The following is a 21,094-nucleotide window of genomic DNA, read 5'->3' as shown; positions in this document are numbered from 1 at the left end:
TTTTTAGCTACAAATACGGCTTATCTGCAAGAAATTACGATCACCAGCTGCGACAGGTGGAAATTCCTACCTTGTTCCAGTCGTCCTTCTGGTTGGACATGATCAAAAAGCCGCCATCGTCTATCAGGTAGCACAGGAGGTCCTACAGGGCAAATGTAAGGGTTGACTATGAGCTGGAGAAACAGTTAAAAGATGAGCTAAAATGGCTACTCACATCATTGTTGGCTTCGCAGTCCATCTCACAGGCCCTGTTGGGTCCACACTGACCCCAAATATAGAGAAGAAATGTGAGGTGAGGGAACAAAATAGAGTAAATGCTAATGTTCTTGTGGACTTTTGATGATATTCCAAACTGATATTATTGTCTATGCCAGACATGGGCAAACTACGGCCTGCGGGCCACATACGGCCCGTTAGGCTCTTTAATCCGGCCCGCCGACGTTATCCCAAAAATGTTTTTTTTATATCCCCAAGATGGCGCTGTAACACGGAAGCCATGGCAGTACCTCTGTCCACTCTTATTCGTTTTTTGGTGTTTTACAGCCCCTCTATCTTTTTTAAAATTAAATTTTAATACTTCTTAATATATTCCTTTTTACTTTGTACTTTATACTTTTTACTTTAATGATGAGTGATGAGTAAGTTAATACTTTAGTCCTTTTTTTCTGTTTATGTTTCATATGTACTCTTAACGGATGCACTTTTTTATATGTATCATATTTTGTGTTGACCCCGCCCATCTGTCACATTTTTAAAGTCAATGTTACTTTATACTTTTTACTTGAATGATGAGTGATGAGTATGTTAATACTTAATAGTCCTTTTTTCTGTTTATGTTTCATATGTACTATTAACGGATGCACTTTTTTATATGTATCCTATCTTGTCCTGACCCCGCCCATCTGTCACATTTTTAAAGTCAATTTGCCTCCCCGGGCCCAAAAGTTTACCCACCCCTGCTCTATGCTAACATGCACTAAATCCACCAATGAACCTTCCACAAACTCCGCCCCCCAAATTCCACTTTTCCCAAACAACTAGTCATTACTTACCGCATTAGGCCCATGTCGGCTGTCCGTGTGGTTACTCGCCAAAATCTTGAACTTATCAACCCACGCTTCCAGATCCAGTTTAACCCCAACAACTGCCAAATTACCCAAAAAAAACCATCACCATAACAATCTTCCAACTCAAAGCCCCGCCCCCAGTTCCATATCAACACACCTGCTGGTTTGATGGTCTTCCCTCCGACTGTTATATCCACCGCCGTGCTAACCAAAATCCCGATGGTGTCATTTTCTGGGTTCAGCATCTCGTCTCTGGCTATAATTCCCCAAAAAAACCTGTAAGTGACCTTAAAAAGTCCACAAAATACACCAAAAAGAATCACTCACCTGTTCGATAAGGTGCTCTGAAGATGTAGCCCTTGTTGTCAAGACTCCGGCGGTAATAGCTGGCGTTAAACGGCTCGGGGTCTTCCTCCCAGCTTTCCGCGGCCCTAACGTTTTAAAAGAGAGTTGTAAATCTACTCCGGCGCTAGTACAGCGCTTCCTTCTTATCGAAGTGATTAGACTTTAAAAGGCAGCCATTTAAAAGCATTAAAACAACAACAAAGCACCTGATAAGAATGGCTCTTACTTGTTGGGAAATACTCTTGTAATTCCTCCATCCGTAGCGGCAAATACAGCCAGAAAACCATATCTTAAAACACAATGAGAAGTCATTAAACCCTTTAAAAAGATATCATTTAACTCATTGGGAAACATTGAATGAATATATCTGACATTTACTAAATTTTCTTACATATTATATTCATGGTTTTAATAGGGAGTAGAAATTCTGGTTGTGATGTCACAACCAGAATTAACGATTATGTTGACTCAGTACTTACGTATTTAAATCTTTACTCTTCCATACTTTGTCTACAAGCTGCCTGATGACGCCTGTGTCCAAAATTAGGTTGTGAAGGAGTAAATTGTCACCTATACAGTAGGAAAGAGGACATAATTATTGATTTCCACAGAAGGAGAATCCACAACATGAATTTCTAGGGAGGACTATTGTTAAAAGACAGAAAAAATGGGCTTTGTTTTCGAAATAGTTCGGATTTTCTACATACAATTTCAGGGTTTTGGCTTATTAGGATATTTAGCTTAATATTTCTTGTTCATTTTTAGTGCCTATTTGGCCTGTTGTTATTCATTTTTACTATTGTTGCTCTGACATGTTTGTTTTCTAGTTTGTGATCCAGTAGAAAAAACTACCATCCTAAAAGCGCGACTTATACTCCAGTGCGACTTATACTCCAGTGCGACTTATACTCCTAAAAATGCGACTTATACTCCTAAAAATGCAACTTATACTCCAAAAATGCAACTTATACTCCAAAAATGCAAATTATACTCCTAAAAATGCGACTTATACTCCTAAAAATGCGACTTATACCCCTAAAAATGCGACTTATACTCCTAAAATGCGACTTATACTCCTAATAATGCAACTTATACCCCTAAAAATGCGACTTATACTCCTAAAATGCGACTTATACTCCTAATAATGCGACTTATACTCCTAAAAATGCGACTTATACTCCAGTGCGACTTATATAACAATTTTATTTCCCACTTTTCACTGCGCATTGTTTAGCCAGTGCGGCATATCGTCTAAAAAATACCGTCATCAAATTTTCTAGTTTAAAATACCAAATAAGAAGTAGAATAAAACTCACATTGCTTGGAATCAGGAGTCACTTTCTCCATAAGGGCGATAAAGTTGAGCAAAAATTCCGTATTGTTGTTGGACAACTCCAAATCATTGCAGTATTCCCTGAGAATCAGAAAAATACAAGACTGCTTTAACCCATTTAAGGCATTTAAGTCCTAAAACAAATCATGCAACTGGAACATGCACTTGGGTACAACCAGGGTGAACCCTGACAGTGAAAAACCATACGATGTAACACCCACACACGAACATAAAGCACTCCTGGATGAGGTATGGCGCAATTATGACAAATAGGAGCTTTTTACACATGGCTACCTGGGAGCAATGAATATATGTCCTTCGGATTCAAAACTGTTTGGCAGCAGTGACTCAAAATCTGCAACAGAAAGGGGGAAGATTACCCAGGAAGAGGGGACGGTAGGGGTTTTTCGGGAACCTGGCTGGTGACGGGGACCCGGGAGTTAAAACTTTTGGAGGGTATAGTATACACAACAGAAATTTTACCATAGCAGCGTTGAGGAATCATGGGAAACATTAGTGTTAGCCAATGTGATACCTTAAAAACAACCTGACCTTAATGGAGAATTTTTGCGGTTTTTGGTTTGTTATTTTTTGGAAAAATAAGAGTTTATCAGAGAGGATTTGATTCATTGTTTGGGTTATCTGAGAAGTGACTTGGTGTAGAGTCAGGAAGTGACTTTTCAGACCCGTGTTTTTTAGGAAAAAGGTCAGGCAGGCATCAACGTGGTCAACTGGGGTCCTGATGGGGGGTTGGGTCGCCCCTCAGACTGCCAGGGGTGTAATTGTAGGGAGTACATTGCATTGTGAAGGGTATTCAGAAGGGGGCAATGTTGAGGCAATTGAATCTCAATGCCATATTGGTGGTTTTTATCGACCAATAAGGTGCCCAGGGAGTCTCCGCCTACAATGTTGTGCACTATCCAAGTTCGGGGCTCGCTTAGGATGCTTTGGACCATGCGTCTGGCGGTCTGAGGGGGAGTCAAGGGGTGTGGTGAAAGAAGGGGTGAGGAAGACAAGCGTAATGGAGACAGGGAGGACAACGTTGAGTTGAAATCTAAGACAGGGGGGACGAAAAAGCTTGGCCCTTTTGTGTTTTTAAGATTGTTAAGGGACTGTTATTGTTTGGCCTAAGAAATTCCATGTCAAAATTTCTATACAATCTGCTTTATAAGTCATTGCTATTGACTTTGTATTGTTTTAATGGGGGCGGGGCTAAATACTATAGCTAAAATCATTATCATACAGAATACAATTACCGTATATTCACGACTATAAGGCGCACTTAAAAGTCTTAAATTTTCTCCAAAATAGAGAGTGCGCCTTATAATGCAGTGCGCCTTATATATGGAAAAAAACAGAAAACGAAAAACCACCACTGTCGGATATTAAAAAAACCCACAAACGCCTGAACTGAAACAATACTGTTAAATATGCAGATGCCATCTTAGTTTACAAAATCTTCCATCATATAGCTCCTCCCCCACTGCAGGATTTTATACAAAAAAATCCAAAACATCAACAATGGCTGGCTCTAGAGGTGACTGTAAAGTAGTGAGTGCCTCATACCTGGAAGTCAATAGCAATTACCGTATTTTCACCACTATAAGGCGCACTTAAGTCTTACATTTTCTCCAAAATAGACAATGCGCCTTATAATACAGTGCACCTTATATATGGGAAAAATGTCATTCATTGGGGGTGCGCCTTATAGTCGTGAAAATACGGTAATCACAATCTGTCACGATGAAACATTAGTCACTATTGTCAAAGCCTACTCACAAATTGTTAAGACGAATGATTAGACTTGATTATATTGGGATTAACAAATGATCTGTTGCGATGCTAAAATGTTAGCTAGAGCATTTCTAGATGAGTGAGATTAGAAGAAATAAATGTCAGAGAGAAGAGAGGATGTAAAAGTAGAGGTGGAAAAACATCAACAGCAGGAACGGGAACATTTATAGTACTTTTCCGAGTATCCGCGGCGCGTTTTTTTGCTCATGTCAGGATGGGTGGGGTTAAAAGTAGAAAGGGGGAGGTCCTGGAGGGAAAGAAGGGGAAGGACCATAAGGCAGGCAGGCAAAGGGGATTGGATGGAGGAGGTTTTGGGGGCGGGGTTTGGGATGAGGGAGGAAGTAGAGGTAGTACAGGGACTGTGGATGGTGGACCGAGATGGAGTATACTTGCCATGGATGTATGACACTGTGTGGATCCATCATAGAAGGAGCAAGAAAAGAAACAGGGGGTCGGGTAGGAAAGGGTTTTTGGGGTGGAGGAAGGGTCACAGACAATATTTTATTCAATTGGTTCTTTGAATAAAAATATTGTGGCCTTGAAAAAAAATTAAAAGAAACCATTGAGTTTAAAGGAGACAAGTAAAGCGGGATACACACATGGAATTGGACATTTACGATCAAAGTTGTTGAAAAAATGGTTATCGAGGCGGGAAAGTATTGTAGTTAGTTTTATTTTGGAGGGGTGTGAGTTGAGGGGGGTTTATTTTTTGGGAGATTTTTGGAAAATGTTTAAAGGGAAATGCTGAATCTAGTTTATATTTATAAAATTGGGTTAGAAAGGTCTATGGGTGATTTATTATTTAAAATTGGTTTAAGTTTTGAGCTAAAAAGTTGGAAAATGCTTGGGTTATTTTTTGAAAGTTTATTTTAAACTATTTTCCTGTAATGTTTGGGTTAAATTGTCAACAATAATTTGCTTAAAAAAATACCAGGCTAAAAATTGTACTCAATAATCCTTAAAAAGCTTGTTTTTTGTGGATGTGTGTGTGTATGTTAAGATTCTCTCGCTATGTTTGTCCAAACCGTGCAACGTAGAGAGTTGAAATTTTTTTTGGGTGGCCAGAAACGGCTGTCAGATCCTAATAGATGAGATAAAATTTCTTAGAAGTGTTTAGAATATTTTTAACAGCTTAAAAATTGTCTTGTGACTCTATATAACCATGAAAAATCGACGAATATAAAATACAAGCGTGTACCCCGCTTCAAAGAAATGAAGACCAAACATCTTATTTGCTGTTGCAAATGAGAAAAACAGAAAAAAAGACAATTAGTGAAAAATTAGCACCAGAAATGAAAACAAAGATGAGAAAGACAACAATGTGTCCCCATTTGGACCGAAGAAAAAAACCCAAACTCCCACATATGAGCAGCCCACGGGCCTTGTGGGAGTTTTTGTGCTGAATGATTCCAAAGCTCACACATTCACACATTCATATTCACACATTCACACACATACATTCAACAGAAGGTAAAGAAAATGATAGTAAACAGCACAAGAAGGTAAAAAAAACATGCATTTTTTTCACAATACACCCCCAAAAAACTGGAACAAACACACTTCAGAATCATTTCTCGGTGTAGAAGAGGCGAGAGCATTTGGCAAAAAAAATAAATAAAAAAATTAAGAATATATAAAAAAAATAATAGTATAAAATCACCATTATTTTCACCAGTGTCACATCGCTTTCACCTTTCTGTCTTTTCAGTTTGTTTTTGTCTTCAGCGAAGAAAAAACATCACCGTTTTTTTGTTGATTTTTTTTGTTTTTACAGCACAGAATGGGGAAGGGGGTGGGGGTGGGGGGGTCAGGAGGAGGAACTAGGGGGGGGGGGGTACACTGATTGGATCCAGCCGATTAAAGGAGAAGGAAGACGAGTAGGGAAAGTATAGCGATTCGCTTTGTCCCTACGATGATGTCGGAATTAAGAAAGGGTTTGGAGAGAGAACGAGGAGAAAGAAGGTGGTCCGGTGTTGGTGGTCAGCGACTACTTACATTGCACCTGCAGGATCTGGTCACTAAGATTGGCTTTGATATGGCTCTCACTATAAGTGGGTAGTACCAACCCTAGACTGAGATAGTTAGGCAGATGTACAAAGATTAGACACAAACACTTGATTCCATTACATTGAAATGCTAAATATAGCAACATTAGCATGTCATCCTCTTAGGTCAGGGGTGTCAAACTCCCTTTGGTCTGCGGGCCGAATACAGCTTAATTTGAGTTAAAGCGGGCCGGACCAGTAAACTCATTGCAAAATGACATAGAACTAACAATAAGCCCACTTTTTTCCACTTTTGTATTAGTCACTAATATTAATAATTAGTGCAAAGAATGAGTAAATTATCAAAATGTTTATTAAAATAAGTTTCCTTTTACATTATGAACAATATATTATGAACAAGAGAATAACATAAGAACATAAATAAATGTCAATTCAAGTTGTCGGCACGTACTAAAACACTGCGCCCCCTAGCGGATAATACAAAAACTACAATTTTTAAAGAAATTCATATTTTTTATACAATGCGAGTTTCTTCCCCCGGGCCGTACCAAACCACCTGGCGGGCCGGATTTGGCCCGCGGGCCATATGTTTGACACCCCTGTTTTAGGCGCTCACAAAGCAAGTAGGTCCACTCATTGTAGAAGAAAATTAATCTAGTTTTTTTATATATGCAATCATTTTTTGGGGTGCTGGAGCCTATTTGAGGCAACCACGAACAGTAGATGGGGTACACATACCTGTCAACTCCTTATTAATGATTGCAATTCCGATTATTTAGTGATAAAAAAAATGTATAAATGCAACAGGCACATTTTTAGTCACTTAGGGCGCACGTAAATGTCTAAAATTTTCTACAAAATGGACGGGGTGCCCAATTAGTCAGTGCACTAAATTCAAGACTCTGTAGATGTCGCTGTATGACGCTAATAGATTGACTGTTTGATTGCATTGCTTACTGACACGCTATATTTATAAAGTGAAAAGAGAATGCGCGTATATATATCCTAAAAATATTAGCAGTCGATGATGACGTTTTTGTATGCTACCAGTGACCGATACGATCCGGATTAGAGCCGAAATGGCTAAAACAAGATCGGTTTTACAAAATTTTGGACTTAAAAAACGCCTCCAAAAGTTGTTATATAATTTGAAATGATCAAAAAACGTATAATAATCGAGAAAACTGTAAAAAATTGATAGGTATGAGTACACCCTCAATCTAATCCATTAAAAAGCTAATAAAGACGGTGATTGACACCCAAAAAAATTACTGCCAACCTTCCCTATCCAAACTTACTGGGCACCAGTTACCGCCAATAGTAGTGAATGACTTAAAAACTGCATTTTATATTTAGTTGGCTGCTATTGAAGTAGGTTTTGACGGCGTAGTTGCGGATAGGAAATTATTCGCAAAAAATCTGGTTTTGTGGCGCCCTTATCGAACAAAAAAATATTTAATTATATACTTACAGTATGAATGAAGTACATAGAACATATTTATGGCCTACCTGTAGTCTGTACCATCTACCGGCGTCCATGTATATGTTCGCATGGCTTCGTCGATGTACCTCTGCGGAAAGCCACAAAAATGTCACAAAAAAGACGAAAACCTCTGGTAATTGGTCAAAAAACGCTTTTTGGCGCTGACGACTTGCCTCATCAACTGACTTAATGAGCGTCTTGATTTTCCTCTGCCCGGATTTTCCGTCAATCATTTGTTTTCGGATCTGATGAGGGAATTGACGAAAAAAAAACATGATGCCGACCCTTAAAAATAAGACAAAAAAAGGTTTAAGACATACCTCTTCCTTGTTGTTGTCCTCCAGTTCGGCGTCGAGAAAATCCAGTGTGACGGGTTCCCTAAAGTTGATAATCTGAGGGAGAACAAAAAAACTCTGAAAAAAACGAAAACCCAAGACCGTATCAGTCCAGAAAAACTTACCTTGGGTCGTAGGTTAGGATGTAGCAGTACGTAACCGTTTGGATCGGTCGCAAAGGTGTAACCATTGGCTCCTAGCTGGAGTGTCATAAAAATAAGAAATGTTAATTAGATTAGATTTAATAACTTTATTCATCCCGTATTTGGGAAATTTCACTGTCACAGTAGCAAGAGAATAGACAGAAAAAACATTTTAGACGTAAATAGATAGGTAATAAGTTAATAAATAAATAGATAAAGAAAGAAATAGACAAATATATAAGTAAATACATAGAAAAATAAATATATAAGTAAATAAATAGGGAAATGAATATTAAGTAAATGTATATAAACATATTTACATATATAAATGCACATAAAATAACTTTTAGACATAAATAGATAATAAATACGGTATTTTCATGACTATAAGGCGCACCGCATTATAAGGCGCACTCTCAATAAGTGACATTTTTTTCATATACATATAAGGCAAACTGTATTATAAGGCGCACTGTGCATTTTGGAAAACATTTAAGACTTTTAAGTGTGCCTTATAGTGGTGAAAATAGGGTAATTGCGATTGACTTCCAGGTACGAAGCACTCACTACTTTACAGTCACCTCTAGAGCCAGCCATTGTTGATGTTTTGGATTTTTTGGTATAAAATCTTGCAGTGGGGGTGGAGCTATATGATGGAAGATGTTGTAAATTAAGATGGCGTCTGCATATTTAACAGTATTGTTTCAGTTCAGGCGTTTGTGTTTTTTTAATATCCGACAGTGGTGGTTTTTCGTTTTTGGTTTTCTGTTTTTTTCCATATATAAGGCGCACTGGATTATAAGGCACACTGTCTATTTTGGAGAAAATTTAAAACTTTTAAGTGCACCTTATAGTCGTGAAAATACGGTAAGTAAATAAATGAATAAATAAGCGTATTGTATATATTATATATACATAATATTCCATATGAACCTAAAATGCTTGTCAAACTCAAAAGCCAACAGACCCAAATCATTAGCTACGAATATAAAAGTATTTGGTTGTCCGTCATGCTTACTCTATAAGTCGGCGTCTTCTTTTTGATCTCGTTGATGGCGATGTCCACGCCCATGACTCCCAGGATAAGCTGGTTCTATAAAAGGTAGAAAACGCCTGGAATTACTCTGAGCCTGAAGGAGAGATTTCAAGTTCTCACTATGGCCTAGCATCTGATTAGCTCCTACTTTAGCTTTTATCGCTTCTATCTGTTCCACTGCTTTACGCTTCAGTTGATAAGCTTAAATAAATACCGGGCTAAAGGATGCTGAAAAATGGATGAAGTGGTAACGACAGAAGGTGGTTGGTAATGTCAGTTACCACCTCTAGGGGGCGCTAGTGGCATGAAAGTGTCTCAGTTGTTAGCGCTATCTGGATTAGTATGTCAATTGGCTGCAAACATTGGATTAAAATAAACCCTAATATAAAAAAAAAGATCATAACAGCCAAGACAAACAAAATAATCAACTTTCCCCTACCTACCCTGTCCAGCATCTACCAATCCCGGTGCCTTAGAAGGGCAGAACACCTTATAAAAAGACAATAAAACATCCCGGCTTCTACTACTTCAAGCTGCTGCCTTCTAGAAGGCGCTACAGAGTCATAACAGCCAAGACAAACTGACTCAAGGACAGTTTCTTCCCAAGAGTTGTCACCATACTAAATGAGTTCTGTACCTAGGACCTAATCAGGACTTATTACTACTACTTATACTACTTATTTGTTATGTTGACTACTTGTTTATCTATTACTATGTATTGATTATTTATATAGGATTAGACTATAGACTCCCTGAGACTACTATTATTACTACTACTATTTATTTCTTGTTTATTTATCGGTTTGTTGTTATTTCTGGGCTATATGGTGAAAGCTTTAAATCTCATTATACTTGTATAATGACAATAAAAACATTAAATTCAATTCAATTGATTAATAGGGTTATGGTTTAGCTAACATGGTTTTAGACAGCCTCTGATTGGTCAAAATATCACTTGCTTTGTTATTCTTGCTGTCTAAAAAAGCCAGTTCTCAATTTCTTGTGGACCAATCAGAATGAAGTTTAGGAGTTACCAAAAGTACTAATATGATTTAGCAATACAATGAGTGATTTGTAAACCAAAGAGAAATCGTCTTTGTTTTATAAATTGAAAAAAATGGGGAAACATTTTGAAAAAATGGGGAAAAATTTTGAAAAAATGGGGAAAAATTGAAAAAATGGGGAAAATTTTGAAAAAAATGGGGAAAATTTTGAAAAAAATTGGGAAAATTTTGAAAAAAATGGGGAAAAAAATTGAAAAAAATGACCTATCATTTACTTTATAAAAAAAAGGCATTCTGGATAAGAAAATTTAAGAAAAAAATATTTGAAAAGGAAGTAAATGGATGTTATTTCAAGTTAAGTCTGTTAGATCTGATGATAGTAATTAAATTAACCATTAAGAGCTAATAACTGCATTACTATAACTGAAACGCATATACTGTACCTGTGCACTTGTACTATCCGCAGTAAGGTTAAAAACCGGCATGGTCCCTGTGATGACCAAACCTAAACCCTAAAAAAACAAAACATAAAACAAAATTATCCCCCAAAACTTGTCGATGGTGCGTAAAAAAATCTGTGTTTTCCACTCACCAAAGCATCCTGATAAACGTTGGTCCACTGCACTTGCTTGGCTTTGGAGCCAGCCAATACCATTGGTCGTCCCAGGACATCCAAGTACTCCTGAGAACAAAATATAAAAAAAATAAAAATAGGCATGACTGAGTTTTATCGTGTTGAAATAAGAAGTCTTCAAATATGGGTGAAAGCAGGAAAGATGGTGGACTTGGAAAAAGCCACTCAAGGCTACAGTTCATCATTATGAAGGAGCTATTAAAAACACATTAACAGGCGTCAAAGGCATCATGTGCAAAAAAGGGCCGTTTTTATATCCCTGAGGGTTTTTATGTTAGCGCTGGTATTGTGACAAAACTCCCACGGCGCCTTGTGAATTGTGCTGAAGCGTTCCGAGTAAAAAATGAATGAGCTATTGTTAAAAAATGTCATTCATTTAGAGGCGTTTTGAACAATGATGGATAATTTTTGTAGTTTGATGGATTGGAAGTGATTGTAATTGTGAGGCAAGGTTATTGAGAACAACCTGACTCTTAAAAATAGAGGTTAAGATGGCGACTGTGTTCGTGAAAGATCGTAATTTCTTTGGTAATCGGAAAAGAATGTTGGCATTTAAATTTACTTTACGTTTTGTTCATAATTTACGTTAAAATTTAATATTTTTTTTGCATTAGCCCCCAAAACATGGCCGTCTGTCTGAAGAAGATTTTACACTGCAAAATTAGTGGCAATTAACGATCATAGCCTACGTTTGGTCGCCCGGACGTTTGGTCGCCCGGACATTTTGGTCGCCCGGACGTTTTGGTCGCCCGGACGTTTTGGTCGCCCGGACGTTTTGGTCGCCCGGACGTTTTGGTCGCCCGGACGTTTGGTCGCCCGGACGTTTGGTCGCCCGGACGTTTGGTCGCCCGGACGTTTGGTCGCCCGGACGTTTGGTCGCCCGGACGTTTGGTCGCTCGGACGTTTGGTCGCCCGGACGTTTGGTCGCCCGGACGTTTGGTCGCCTGGACGTTTGGTCGCTCGGACGTTTGGTCGCCTGGACGTTTGGTCGCCCAGGTGAATATAATTTTGAGAACTGGTTTCAACAGTAGATATTTAGATATTAAACTCTCATGAATATAATTTTGAGCGCTGATTTCAACAGTTAACTCTGACAAAGAACCGTCCGGGCGACTAAACGTCCGGGCGACCAAAAACGTCCGGGCGACCAAAAACGTCCGGGCGACCAAAAAACGTCCAGGCGACCAAAAACGTCCGGGCGACCAAAAACGTCCGGGCGACCAAAAACGTCCGGGCGACCAAAACGTCCAAGCGACCAAAAACGTCCAATTCATTATTACGGTGAAAAGGCATTATAAGTCTATGGGTATCATTTCCATATTCTCCCTCCCACAGAAAGATACAAAACGCATTCTCATTTTCTTGTATTTGACTTTAATCTCCACCCACATAAGATATTGTAAATGTTTGACCTTTTGCGTATCTACCCTTGAAATACCCACGCGTAGGCGTGTCCTATCCGAGCCCAAGTCCATGTCGGTCGGTGTCAAGCTCCTGACCGTTTTCCTTCATCGTACGAACCGGAGAAACGCTGACAGGCGTGACCTATTCTATTATTAGCTCGATAAAAGTCTCCTTTAAACGCTCCGCGGGGAGATTTTCCATCAGAATGGCGACAGCCAGACCTTTTCACGGGCTATAGGGGAAATTTTACGCCTGAATAGGACAATCTAGAACACGTAAAAATAGGAGACGGCACAAATTTGTGGACGGAGACGTAGAAATTCATGGGTTCTTCTAATGGATGTAAAAGAAAATATCGGAATAATAATAGTGAAGAGTGAAAATGTAAAAAATTATGTATATTTTGTTGGTAAAATCTTAAAAAATGAAAAGATGTCGGTGTCTAATTTATGTGAAAAGCCGTTACTTTGCTTGTAAAGTCATTTAGCCGAGAAGACTTTACGTTATAAAAGGCTTGAGGCATATTACTGCGTCGTAACCATTGAGCGAATAAAGAAGGAAATGAGCCTCTCCAAAAGTCATCATTCCTTTTGGTAAATGGTGTACTGCTCACCTGGGTGTTGATCCGGATGGCTCCGATGGATGGGATTTCAAAGTAGTACCCTGAAAATAAAGGCATATATCAGTACTATAATTCAAAAGCATTCTCATGTGCAGCCACGGTATTGTAAGCGATATCATTTGTTTTCCATAAGGATTTTTGGGGGTATTTTAGGGACTTACCTAATGATAACTTGTCCTCATATCATACCAATTTATAGTTTTTTCAATATTTTATACGTTTTTGGATCATTTTAAATTTTGTACGCCGTATAACAACTTTTGAAAGGACTTTTTAAAGTAAATTTTTTTGTCAAACCGGCAGTATATGTACCTGTACCTGTACCTGTACTTGTACCTGTACTTGCACCTGTACTTGTACCTGTACTTGTACCTGTACTTGTACCTGTACTTGTACCTGTACTTGTACCTGTACTTGTACCTGTACTTGTACCTGTACTTGTACCTGTACTTGTACCTGTACTTGTACCTGTACTTGTACCTGTACTTGTACCTGTACTTGTACCTGTACTTGTACCTGTACTTGTACCTGTACTTGTACCTGTACTTGTACCTGTACTTGTACCTGTACTTGTACCTGTACTTGTACCTGTACTTGTACCTGTACTTGTACTTGTACCTGTACCTGTACTTGTACCTGTACCTGTACCTGTACCTGTACCTGTACCTGTACTTGTACCTGTACCTGTACCTGTACCTGTACTTGTACCTGTACTTGTACCTGTACTTGTACCTGTACTTGTACCTGTACTTGTACCTGTACTTGTACCTGTACTTGTACCTGTACTTGTACCTGTACTTGTACCTGTACTTGAACCTGTACTTGAACCTGTACTTGTACCTGTACTTGTACCTGTACCTATACCTGTAACTATACAGAGTACCTAAACCTATACTTTTTAAATTACATTTTTAAAAGTTTTTTTTTGTTGCTCAATTTACCAAGTAAAATAAATTAGTATTTGATGGGATTTTTTTTTTTAAAGTTAATAGTTAAAAAGTAATTAATCAAAATGAAGGTTGTGTGTGTATTTTGCTAATGTCGTCTTTTAAAAATCAGGAATACTTAAAATATTAATAAAACCTATACGCAGTTATTTTAAAAATTGTTTACCTTTGTTGGCACAAGCGATCCACTGCAGTGGTGTGACATCATAATTATGTTGACCCACAGAGAAGGTGAAAACCCGCACCTGCAGCAACGAAAAAGACCCCTGGGTTAAACCCTAACCTAGACGAACTTAGACCACAAAAAGATGTAAATAAACAAAATAATTAAAATGTTTGATACCCTAGTCCTGGGCTGCTCAGTACATAGATCACGATTTACAAGTAGAATTTTTTGGGGCGCTCAAAAAGGATGAAAAAATGTCATTCCAGGAGGGCATTTACCGAAAAACTAAGACCCCGGAGATGCATAAAAAAACTTCAATGGAAGGCATTAAAATAATATAGTAAATTTTTAAAAGCACCTAGATAAGATTAGCTTACTAGAAATCTCTTCTTGTCTGAATTCAGATTATTCCTGTATGACAATAGCTGTTAGCACGATACAAAACGGATAGTGGGATTGAATCACTTGTGGCTATTTTTTGTTAAACAGGCTTTTGGCGATATAGCAGCTAATTAGTTAGCGGGTCATAGCTGTTAACACCGGCGGCGATAACAAAATAATCGACTCGCGAGCTGATGACACAAGGTCATCGTGTGGAGACGTCGCGTTCATGGTCACATGGGATTCCTTTGTTAGCAGCGCCTGACCGTTTTGTTGGGCCAGTTGTATTTTTCGAAGATATCCTGCGCCCGATCTTCGCCGCCATCTGTGAACATCATGATCATCTTGTTGCAGTTGGCTCGAGGAGCGCTGGTTTCCTGTCACAAAGAAAAAAACAAAAGCAAAGATTCAGGTTTTAGGTTTGCATGGGGTGTCAAACTCATAGTCCGGGAGCCCAATCTGGTCCACTACATCTGATTAAGAGGCCTGAAAAAGAATCAACTTCTTGGTTCTTGGCAAAATACTCAAGAGAAGTATTTCTTATAATCACACGGAGAGTAATACCTTGACATACGAGTGCCATGCTTTACGAGGAATTTGAGATACGAGTAAAATTCCAGGCTAATATTTACCTTGAGATACGAGATAAATTTTGAGATGCAAGTAAAATTCCGAGAAAATATTTACTTTGAGATACGAGTTACATTTTGAGGTAAGAGTAAAATTCCGAGCAAATGTTTACCTTGATATACGAGTAAAATTCCAGGCAAATGTTTACCTTGAGATACGAGATACATTTTGAGATACGAGTAAAATTCCAGACAAATATTTACCTTGAGATACGAGTAAAATTGCTGAGCAGATATTTACCTTGAGATACGAGTAAAATTTCCGAGCAAATATTTACCTTCAGATACGAGGTACATTTTGAGATACGAGTAAAATTCTGAGCAAATATTTACCTTGACATACGAGATACATTTTGACATACGAGTAAAATTCCGAGCAAATATTTACCTTGACATACATTTTGAGATCCGAGTTAAAATTCAGAGCAAATATTTACCCTGACATACGAGATACATTTTGAGATATGAGCATCTTTTTGCAAAAATATCTACGAGCACTGGGCAGAGCATTGCATTTTTTCCCGTGTTTTTTTTTGCGTTAGTCAGTACAGAATTACGGTAAAAAACAATGGATCCAAAGCCAGCAGGTGCAATGAATGTAAGTGCAATGATACTTTCAGATGTGAGTGTTTACTCATATCTGTCCAAACGAATTGGACATTTAATGCCGTCAATGGAACCTTATGAATAGCGACCAGCGTTGTACCGTCCGCAACAGCTGGCACAAAAATGGCTGCCAGGCATCTGACAAGCCTCTAATAATGATAAATAATGTCGCCACAATTACATATTTGATAGCGCTTCTGCCACCAGTCATAAGAGCAACGACGCAACAGACAGCGATTAATTTTTTTTTTTATTTCTTCCGGTAGTCGTGCATGCATGCAATGCGTGTATATTGTATGTGTGTATATGTATGTGTGTGTGTGCGCTACACTTGGCTGTGTGCCTCCAAGCCAGCAGAAGAATATAAAGAGAGGCTGATCTCAGCTAGGCCGTACTCATCAATCATCCTATCAGTGGCCATTAGGGTGCCGGAGTACACCATGGCATACGGGTTGGATTGGTGGGGGGGGGGGGATATGCACCTGGGCTGCGAATAGACACACACCTTGCCATAGCAAATTTTATCGGTGGGTACCCAGAATGTGGAACTAGTGATTAGCATGTCTGACTAACGGTTGTCCTTGTTTTTTCGAACTTTTAACTGTTATGAGGACATGGGGTAGTACAGTAATCCCTCGAATATCACGGTTAATGTAGACTAGACATGGCCGCGATAAATGAAAAAAAACGTTAAGTTATGTAGGATACAATACATGTTTTTGCGCCTACACAGAAATACAAGTATACAAGTTCAATGATCAAAAAGTGTATATTCATGAAATATTACAGCTATGAGCATAATAATTTAAATATTATATTGATATCTAAATATATTGCATACATTTAAAATTTTTACTACTTTAAATACTACGCTAACTGTGAAAATAGTTAATATCCGCTTGATATAAATAAAATAAAAAATGAAAAATTGGAGTTTTTGTCTAAGTCCTTTGTCAGGTTTTTCGGTTGTCGCGGTTCTGTCTTGTCTTCATTATCCGCGATATTTGAGGGACTACTGTACATGTAATAAACAAATAATAAAGTCAAGGAGATTTTCAAGCTGGCATATTTTTGACTCAAAATGTATAAAATTGCTGATTTTCTCCAAAATAGAAATATTTCAGGTTATCATTAGGATTTTTTTTCTCTAGAATCCTCCCTATCTTTTAAAATTATAGTTATAGTTATTGAACAGAATGTATTACTTTAGCACTACAAAAATACAAAAAAACTTTAAAAAATCATTTAAAAAAAACACACTTTTCCCCTAAAATTTGACAGTCTAAGTCTATTTATGACACAAATCCTCCCATTTGAACATTTTTTCAACAGTATATAATGCTGTATTCTGGATTAACTCATTCCGGAAGAGCATCTATTCCTTATCACACTTACATTGAGAAGTTGCTCGAATGCAAAGGTGAATCCGGACTTGTAGTCGGTGGTCCCTTTAGCTTGCATATGCATTACAGCCTCCTTGAAGATCTTCTTGTTGCGTACATTAGCTTGAACCAAAGTCCGAAAGCAGGGCACCACGGCGTCCGCCTCGTCATTAAACTACACAAAAAAAACACAAAAACGCCGCCATGAGACCCCCAAAAAAACCATCTGTCGCCACGTGCCGACATCAAGCCGCAATTGTGGGCGTGTACTTCGATTCAGGCTACCTTTTCGACTCTCCGGCTGGCAATAAATGGCGGTAATTACAACTTTGAAAGCAAAAGAACAGGTGCAGCGCAAGTCTGTACAAAGCACCACTAAAAAACTCTGCCAAGGTAATAAAAAACATCTCATCCAGACAATTAGCCTTTAGCGTATCGAGCCAAACAGTGGCTTGCATCTAAAAAAAAGGTCATAAATGCTGATCTTATTCATATTTTGCATATTTATGTCTTGTCAAATGGTTCATTTAGTCATCAGATTAATTAAAAAGCCAAATAAATCCTAAGGGATGAAGTAAAAGTCGATTTTTTTCATATCGGACTACTGCATTATCATGTTTTTGCTGCGATGGCAGTTGCAGTTGGTAAACAAATCAATATTCCATAAGCTTCCACCTTCTTCACAGATGGCAGGAATCAGATTATTATACTCATTTTGTGCAGATTTAGCAGCATATAGTTGATAAATGCAGCGGCTTAAAGGGAGATTACTGCCGGCCGTGTCCAAATAGTCACCAAAACAAACCTCCCTTATGTGTACGTGTCCTGCAATGTAGAATAAATATATAAATATTCATCGTATATTTTTTTTAAGACATAATGGGTCTAGTGATGAGCGTAGACTAGCGTGACAAAGAACAGTCCGGGAGACCAAACGTCCGGGGGACCAAACGTCCGGTCGACCAAACGTCCGGTCGACCAAACGTCCGGTCGACCAAACGTCCGGTCGACCAAACGTCCGGTCGACCAAACGTCCGGTCGACCAAACGTCCGATCGACCAAACGTCCGATCGACCAAAACGTCCGGGCGACCAACCGTCGGGCGACCAAACGTCCGGGGCGACCAAACGTCGGGCGACCAAACGTCGGGCGACCAAACGTCGGGCGACCAAACGTCGGGCGACCAAACGTCGGGCGACCAAACGTCGGGCGACCAAACGTCCGGGCGACCAAACGTCCGGGCGACCAAAGGTCCGGGCGACCAAACGTACGGTCGACCAAACGTCTGGGGCGACCAAACGTCCGGGGCGACCAAACGTCCGGGGCGACCAAACGTCCGGGGCGACCAAAACGTCCGGGCGACCAAAACGTCCGGGCGACCAAAACGTCCGGGCGACCAAAACGTCCGGGCGACCAAAACGTCCGGGCGACCAAAACGTCCGGGCGACCAAAACGTCCGGGCGACCAAACGTCCGGTAGACCAAACGTCCGGGCTACCAAAACGTCCGGTCACGCTATCATCATTAATTGCCGCTACAGAACAAGTATTACAGTTAAAAAATAAATATTCTAAACTCCGCTCCATTAACAACTTATCCATTTTAACTTATGAACATAACATCTTTTTCCAGGTTTTCTTACTCTGGCAACATTTACGTAGTCGTCATCTGAGAGTGTGTCCAACATCTTGATGACTGAAGTCTTCATCAGTTTAAGTGTGAGGCCACTGACACTCCCACTCCTAGAAAAATAAAGATCTTAATGTTACCTTTTGTTAAATAAAAGTGTAATAAACTGCTGATATATTTCCAAATTTAACTCATTGCCTGCAAGATATGATGATACATGAACCAGATCTGCTAAAAAATATATTTTGACATTGAATACAAAGTAATTTTGGCTTATTGCGTCTTGTAATATTTAAAGAAACAGATCAACAAGCTACTGTCGTCCAATCCAATTGGACAGGGCAGGCAGGTAAAAAAAGGTCAATTTAAAAGGGATTTTAAGAGCATATTCTAACCAGACTCTAACTCAAAAATTCAAACTAGACCAACAGGTGGCACTAGCACCCTTTGCCTTTTCTATTAGAAAATGGTGGAAAAAACTACTCACACATCCACAATGATGACCATGTCCTTTGGTGAAGACGCACCTTGGATATACCTGTAAAAATAAAATCAAAATAAAGTCACTAAAAAGGAGCTACCATTATGTTTTTGTTTCAAAAATCTTTATAAAATGTAAAAAGGGGCCAATGACATAAGCCGAGCCACCATTATGCAAGAGTCCGTCCACGGCTAAGCCCACTTAAGCTAAGAGCGTAGTGATAAAGGCTTATATATGCTTAAAAGACTAAATAAGTGGCGTTGTATTCGCCATTTTTGGTGTTGGGCTACCAACAACAAAACGATCCTTAATTTTACTTAGTAATTTGTTACTAGATCAATAGTAGAAAGACACCTGAGGCGAAAATATTATTATTATTATTAATAAATGACAATATTAGCAGTTGATGATGTTTTCGTTGCTAACAGTGACCGAGAAAATCCGGATTACAGCCGAAATGGGTAAAACTAGATCAGTTTTAACAAAAAATAGTACTTAAAAGAATCCAGTTCAAAAGTTATGTGGTGTAAACAATAAAAAAATGTATAAAATATGGGAAAATGTATAATTTGACAGATTTGTGATACAGCTGTCACAATATAGACCGTGAAATAACCCAAAAAATATTTCATATACAAGGCGCACTGGATTATAAGGCGCAGTAGTAGTAGTAGTGGTATTGTGTTATACATCAACTAGATAGAGATGCCTTAAAGGGATATTAACATATTAATCAATATATAAGTCGCATTTGCAGATTTTGTGGAAAATTGACGTCTTTTAGTTCCACATTTTAGTGCAAAAAATCCCATAATTAAAATTTTCAATAACCCAAAAAAATTTGCCAAAAAAGTGACTTTTTTTGACCAAATGTATAACCTTGTTGATTGAAAGCAGCAACAACAAAAATTAAAACAACAAAAAATCTATATTGCTAATTGGAACTTTTAGCTTTAAAAAAGCCTCATCCAAGTGAAAATAAGATATATTTTAAGATACATATGACGATAATTTGCAGTGTTGTATTGCACATTCCATGAGAAGATTTTACCTCAAAGTGAGCGGCCATTTTGGGTTGAATAATAAGCATATATATATATTTTTTGGCTGATTATCAGCATGGAGGGAAGCCAGACACCCGCAGGGCCGAAGAGGCTCATTTCTCACGCTTGGCCGAGCTGATAGGCACGCAGCCTCCCGGTGGGCTTGGCCGCTGCCCCCCCGCCAGCCTCTCAAGACTCCGCTTAGCGGCAGCCGCCACTCTAACCAACCTGTGGTGGCAAAACTGGAGCTGTCGCAAAAGGGAGGGGCTAACCTCGCTTTCTGTGGGCCCCACAGGGCTGACTTTGGAAAGTCGGCATCAGCAAAGCCAGGCTGTAAATTTCCATTAAATCTGCCTCTTTCTTAGCTACGTATGTGAATTTCATGATTTTTTAAACAATGATAATTATTTGCCGAAATTCTACCATGATTGAATTCGCTTTAATTCAAGGATTAATGCACAATTATTTAATCTATTTATTAACACATTTTATCTAAGGCAGTAAAAAGCACAAAAGCTAATATTGACCATTTTTTGGCTTAAAAATACTGTATTTTTTTAGCATATTAGCCCCATCTGCGTATAAGCCGCACCCTTAAAATTGCCTTAAAAATCATTGAATTTCA

The 21,094-nt window shown here is 38.7% G+C and overlaps 1 protein-coding gene across 1 annotated transcript in view; it reads right to left on the bottom strand.

Moving 5' to 3' along the window:
• The window catches only part of cacna2d2a (calcium channel, voltage-dependent, alpha 2/delta subunit 2a), a 143,270-nt gene that overhangs the window by 5,212 nt on the left and 116,964 nt on the right, over positions 1-21,094 (bottom strand). The window contains exons 9-32 of the mRNA XM_077726040.1: positions 19,433-19,483; positions 18,959-19,058; positions 17,331-17,492; positions 14,967-15,077; positions 14,320-14,398; positions 13,198-13,247; positions 11,139-11,228; positions 10,990-11,058; positions 9,525-9,599; positions 8,489-8,563; positions 8,349-8,420; positions 8,202-8,273; positions 8,055-8,116; positions 6,535-6,611; positions 4,933-4,947; positions 3,040-3,100; positions 2,729-2,826; positions 1,892-1,982; positions 1,639-1,701; positions 1,395-1,498; positions 1,225-1,323; positions 1,053-1,144; positions 215-262; positions 71-142 (exon numbers count right to left, since the gene is read on the bottom strand). Coding sequence (XP_077582166.1) covers positions 71-142; positions 215-262; positions 1,053-1,144; positions 1,225-1,323; positions 1,395-1,498; positions 1,639-1,701; positions 1,892-1,982; positions 2,729-2,826; positions 3,040-3,100; positions 4,933-4,947; positions 6,535-6,611; positions 8,055-8,116; positions 8,202-8,273; positions 8,349-8,420; positions 8,489-8,563; positions 9,525-9,599; positions 10,990-11,058; positions 11,139-11,228; positions 13,198-13,247; positions 14,320-14,398; positions 14,967-15,077; positions 17,331-17,492; positions 18,959-19,058; positions 19,433-19,483 — 1,888 coding nt within the window. The remainder of the gene's footprint in view (positions 1-70; positions 143-214; positions 263-1,052; positions 1,145-1,224; positions 1,324-1,394; positions 1,499-1,638; positions 1,702-1,891; positions 1,983-2,728; positions 2,827-3,039; positions 3,101-4,932; positions 4,948-6,534; positions 6,612-8,054; positions 8,117-8,201; positions 8,274-8,348; positions 8,421-8,488; positions 8,564-9,524; positions 9,600-10,989; positions 11,059-11,138; positions 11,229-13,197; positions 13,248-14,319; positions 14,399-14,966; positions 15,078-17,330; positions 17,493-18,958; positions 19,059-19,432; positions 19,484-21,094) is intronic.

Source organism: Stigmatopora nigra, chromosome 10 (assembly GCF_051989575.1).
Source record: "Stigmatopora nigra isolate UIUO_SnigA chromosome 10, RoL_Snig_1.1, whole genome shotgun sequence".
In the NCBI taxonomy this organism is placed as follows: domain Eukaryota; kingdom Metazoa; phylum Chordata; class Actinopteri; order Syngnathiformes; family Syngnathidae; genus Stigmatopora; species Stigmatopora nigra.
This window is presented reverse-complemented; position numbering and strand designations above follow the sequence as displayed.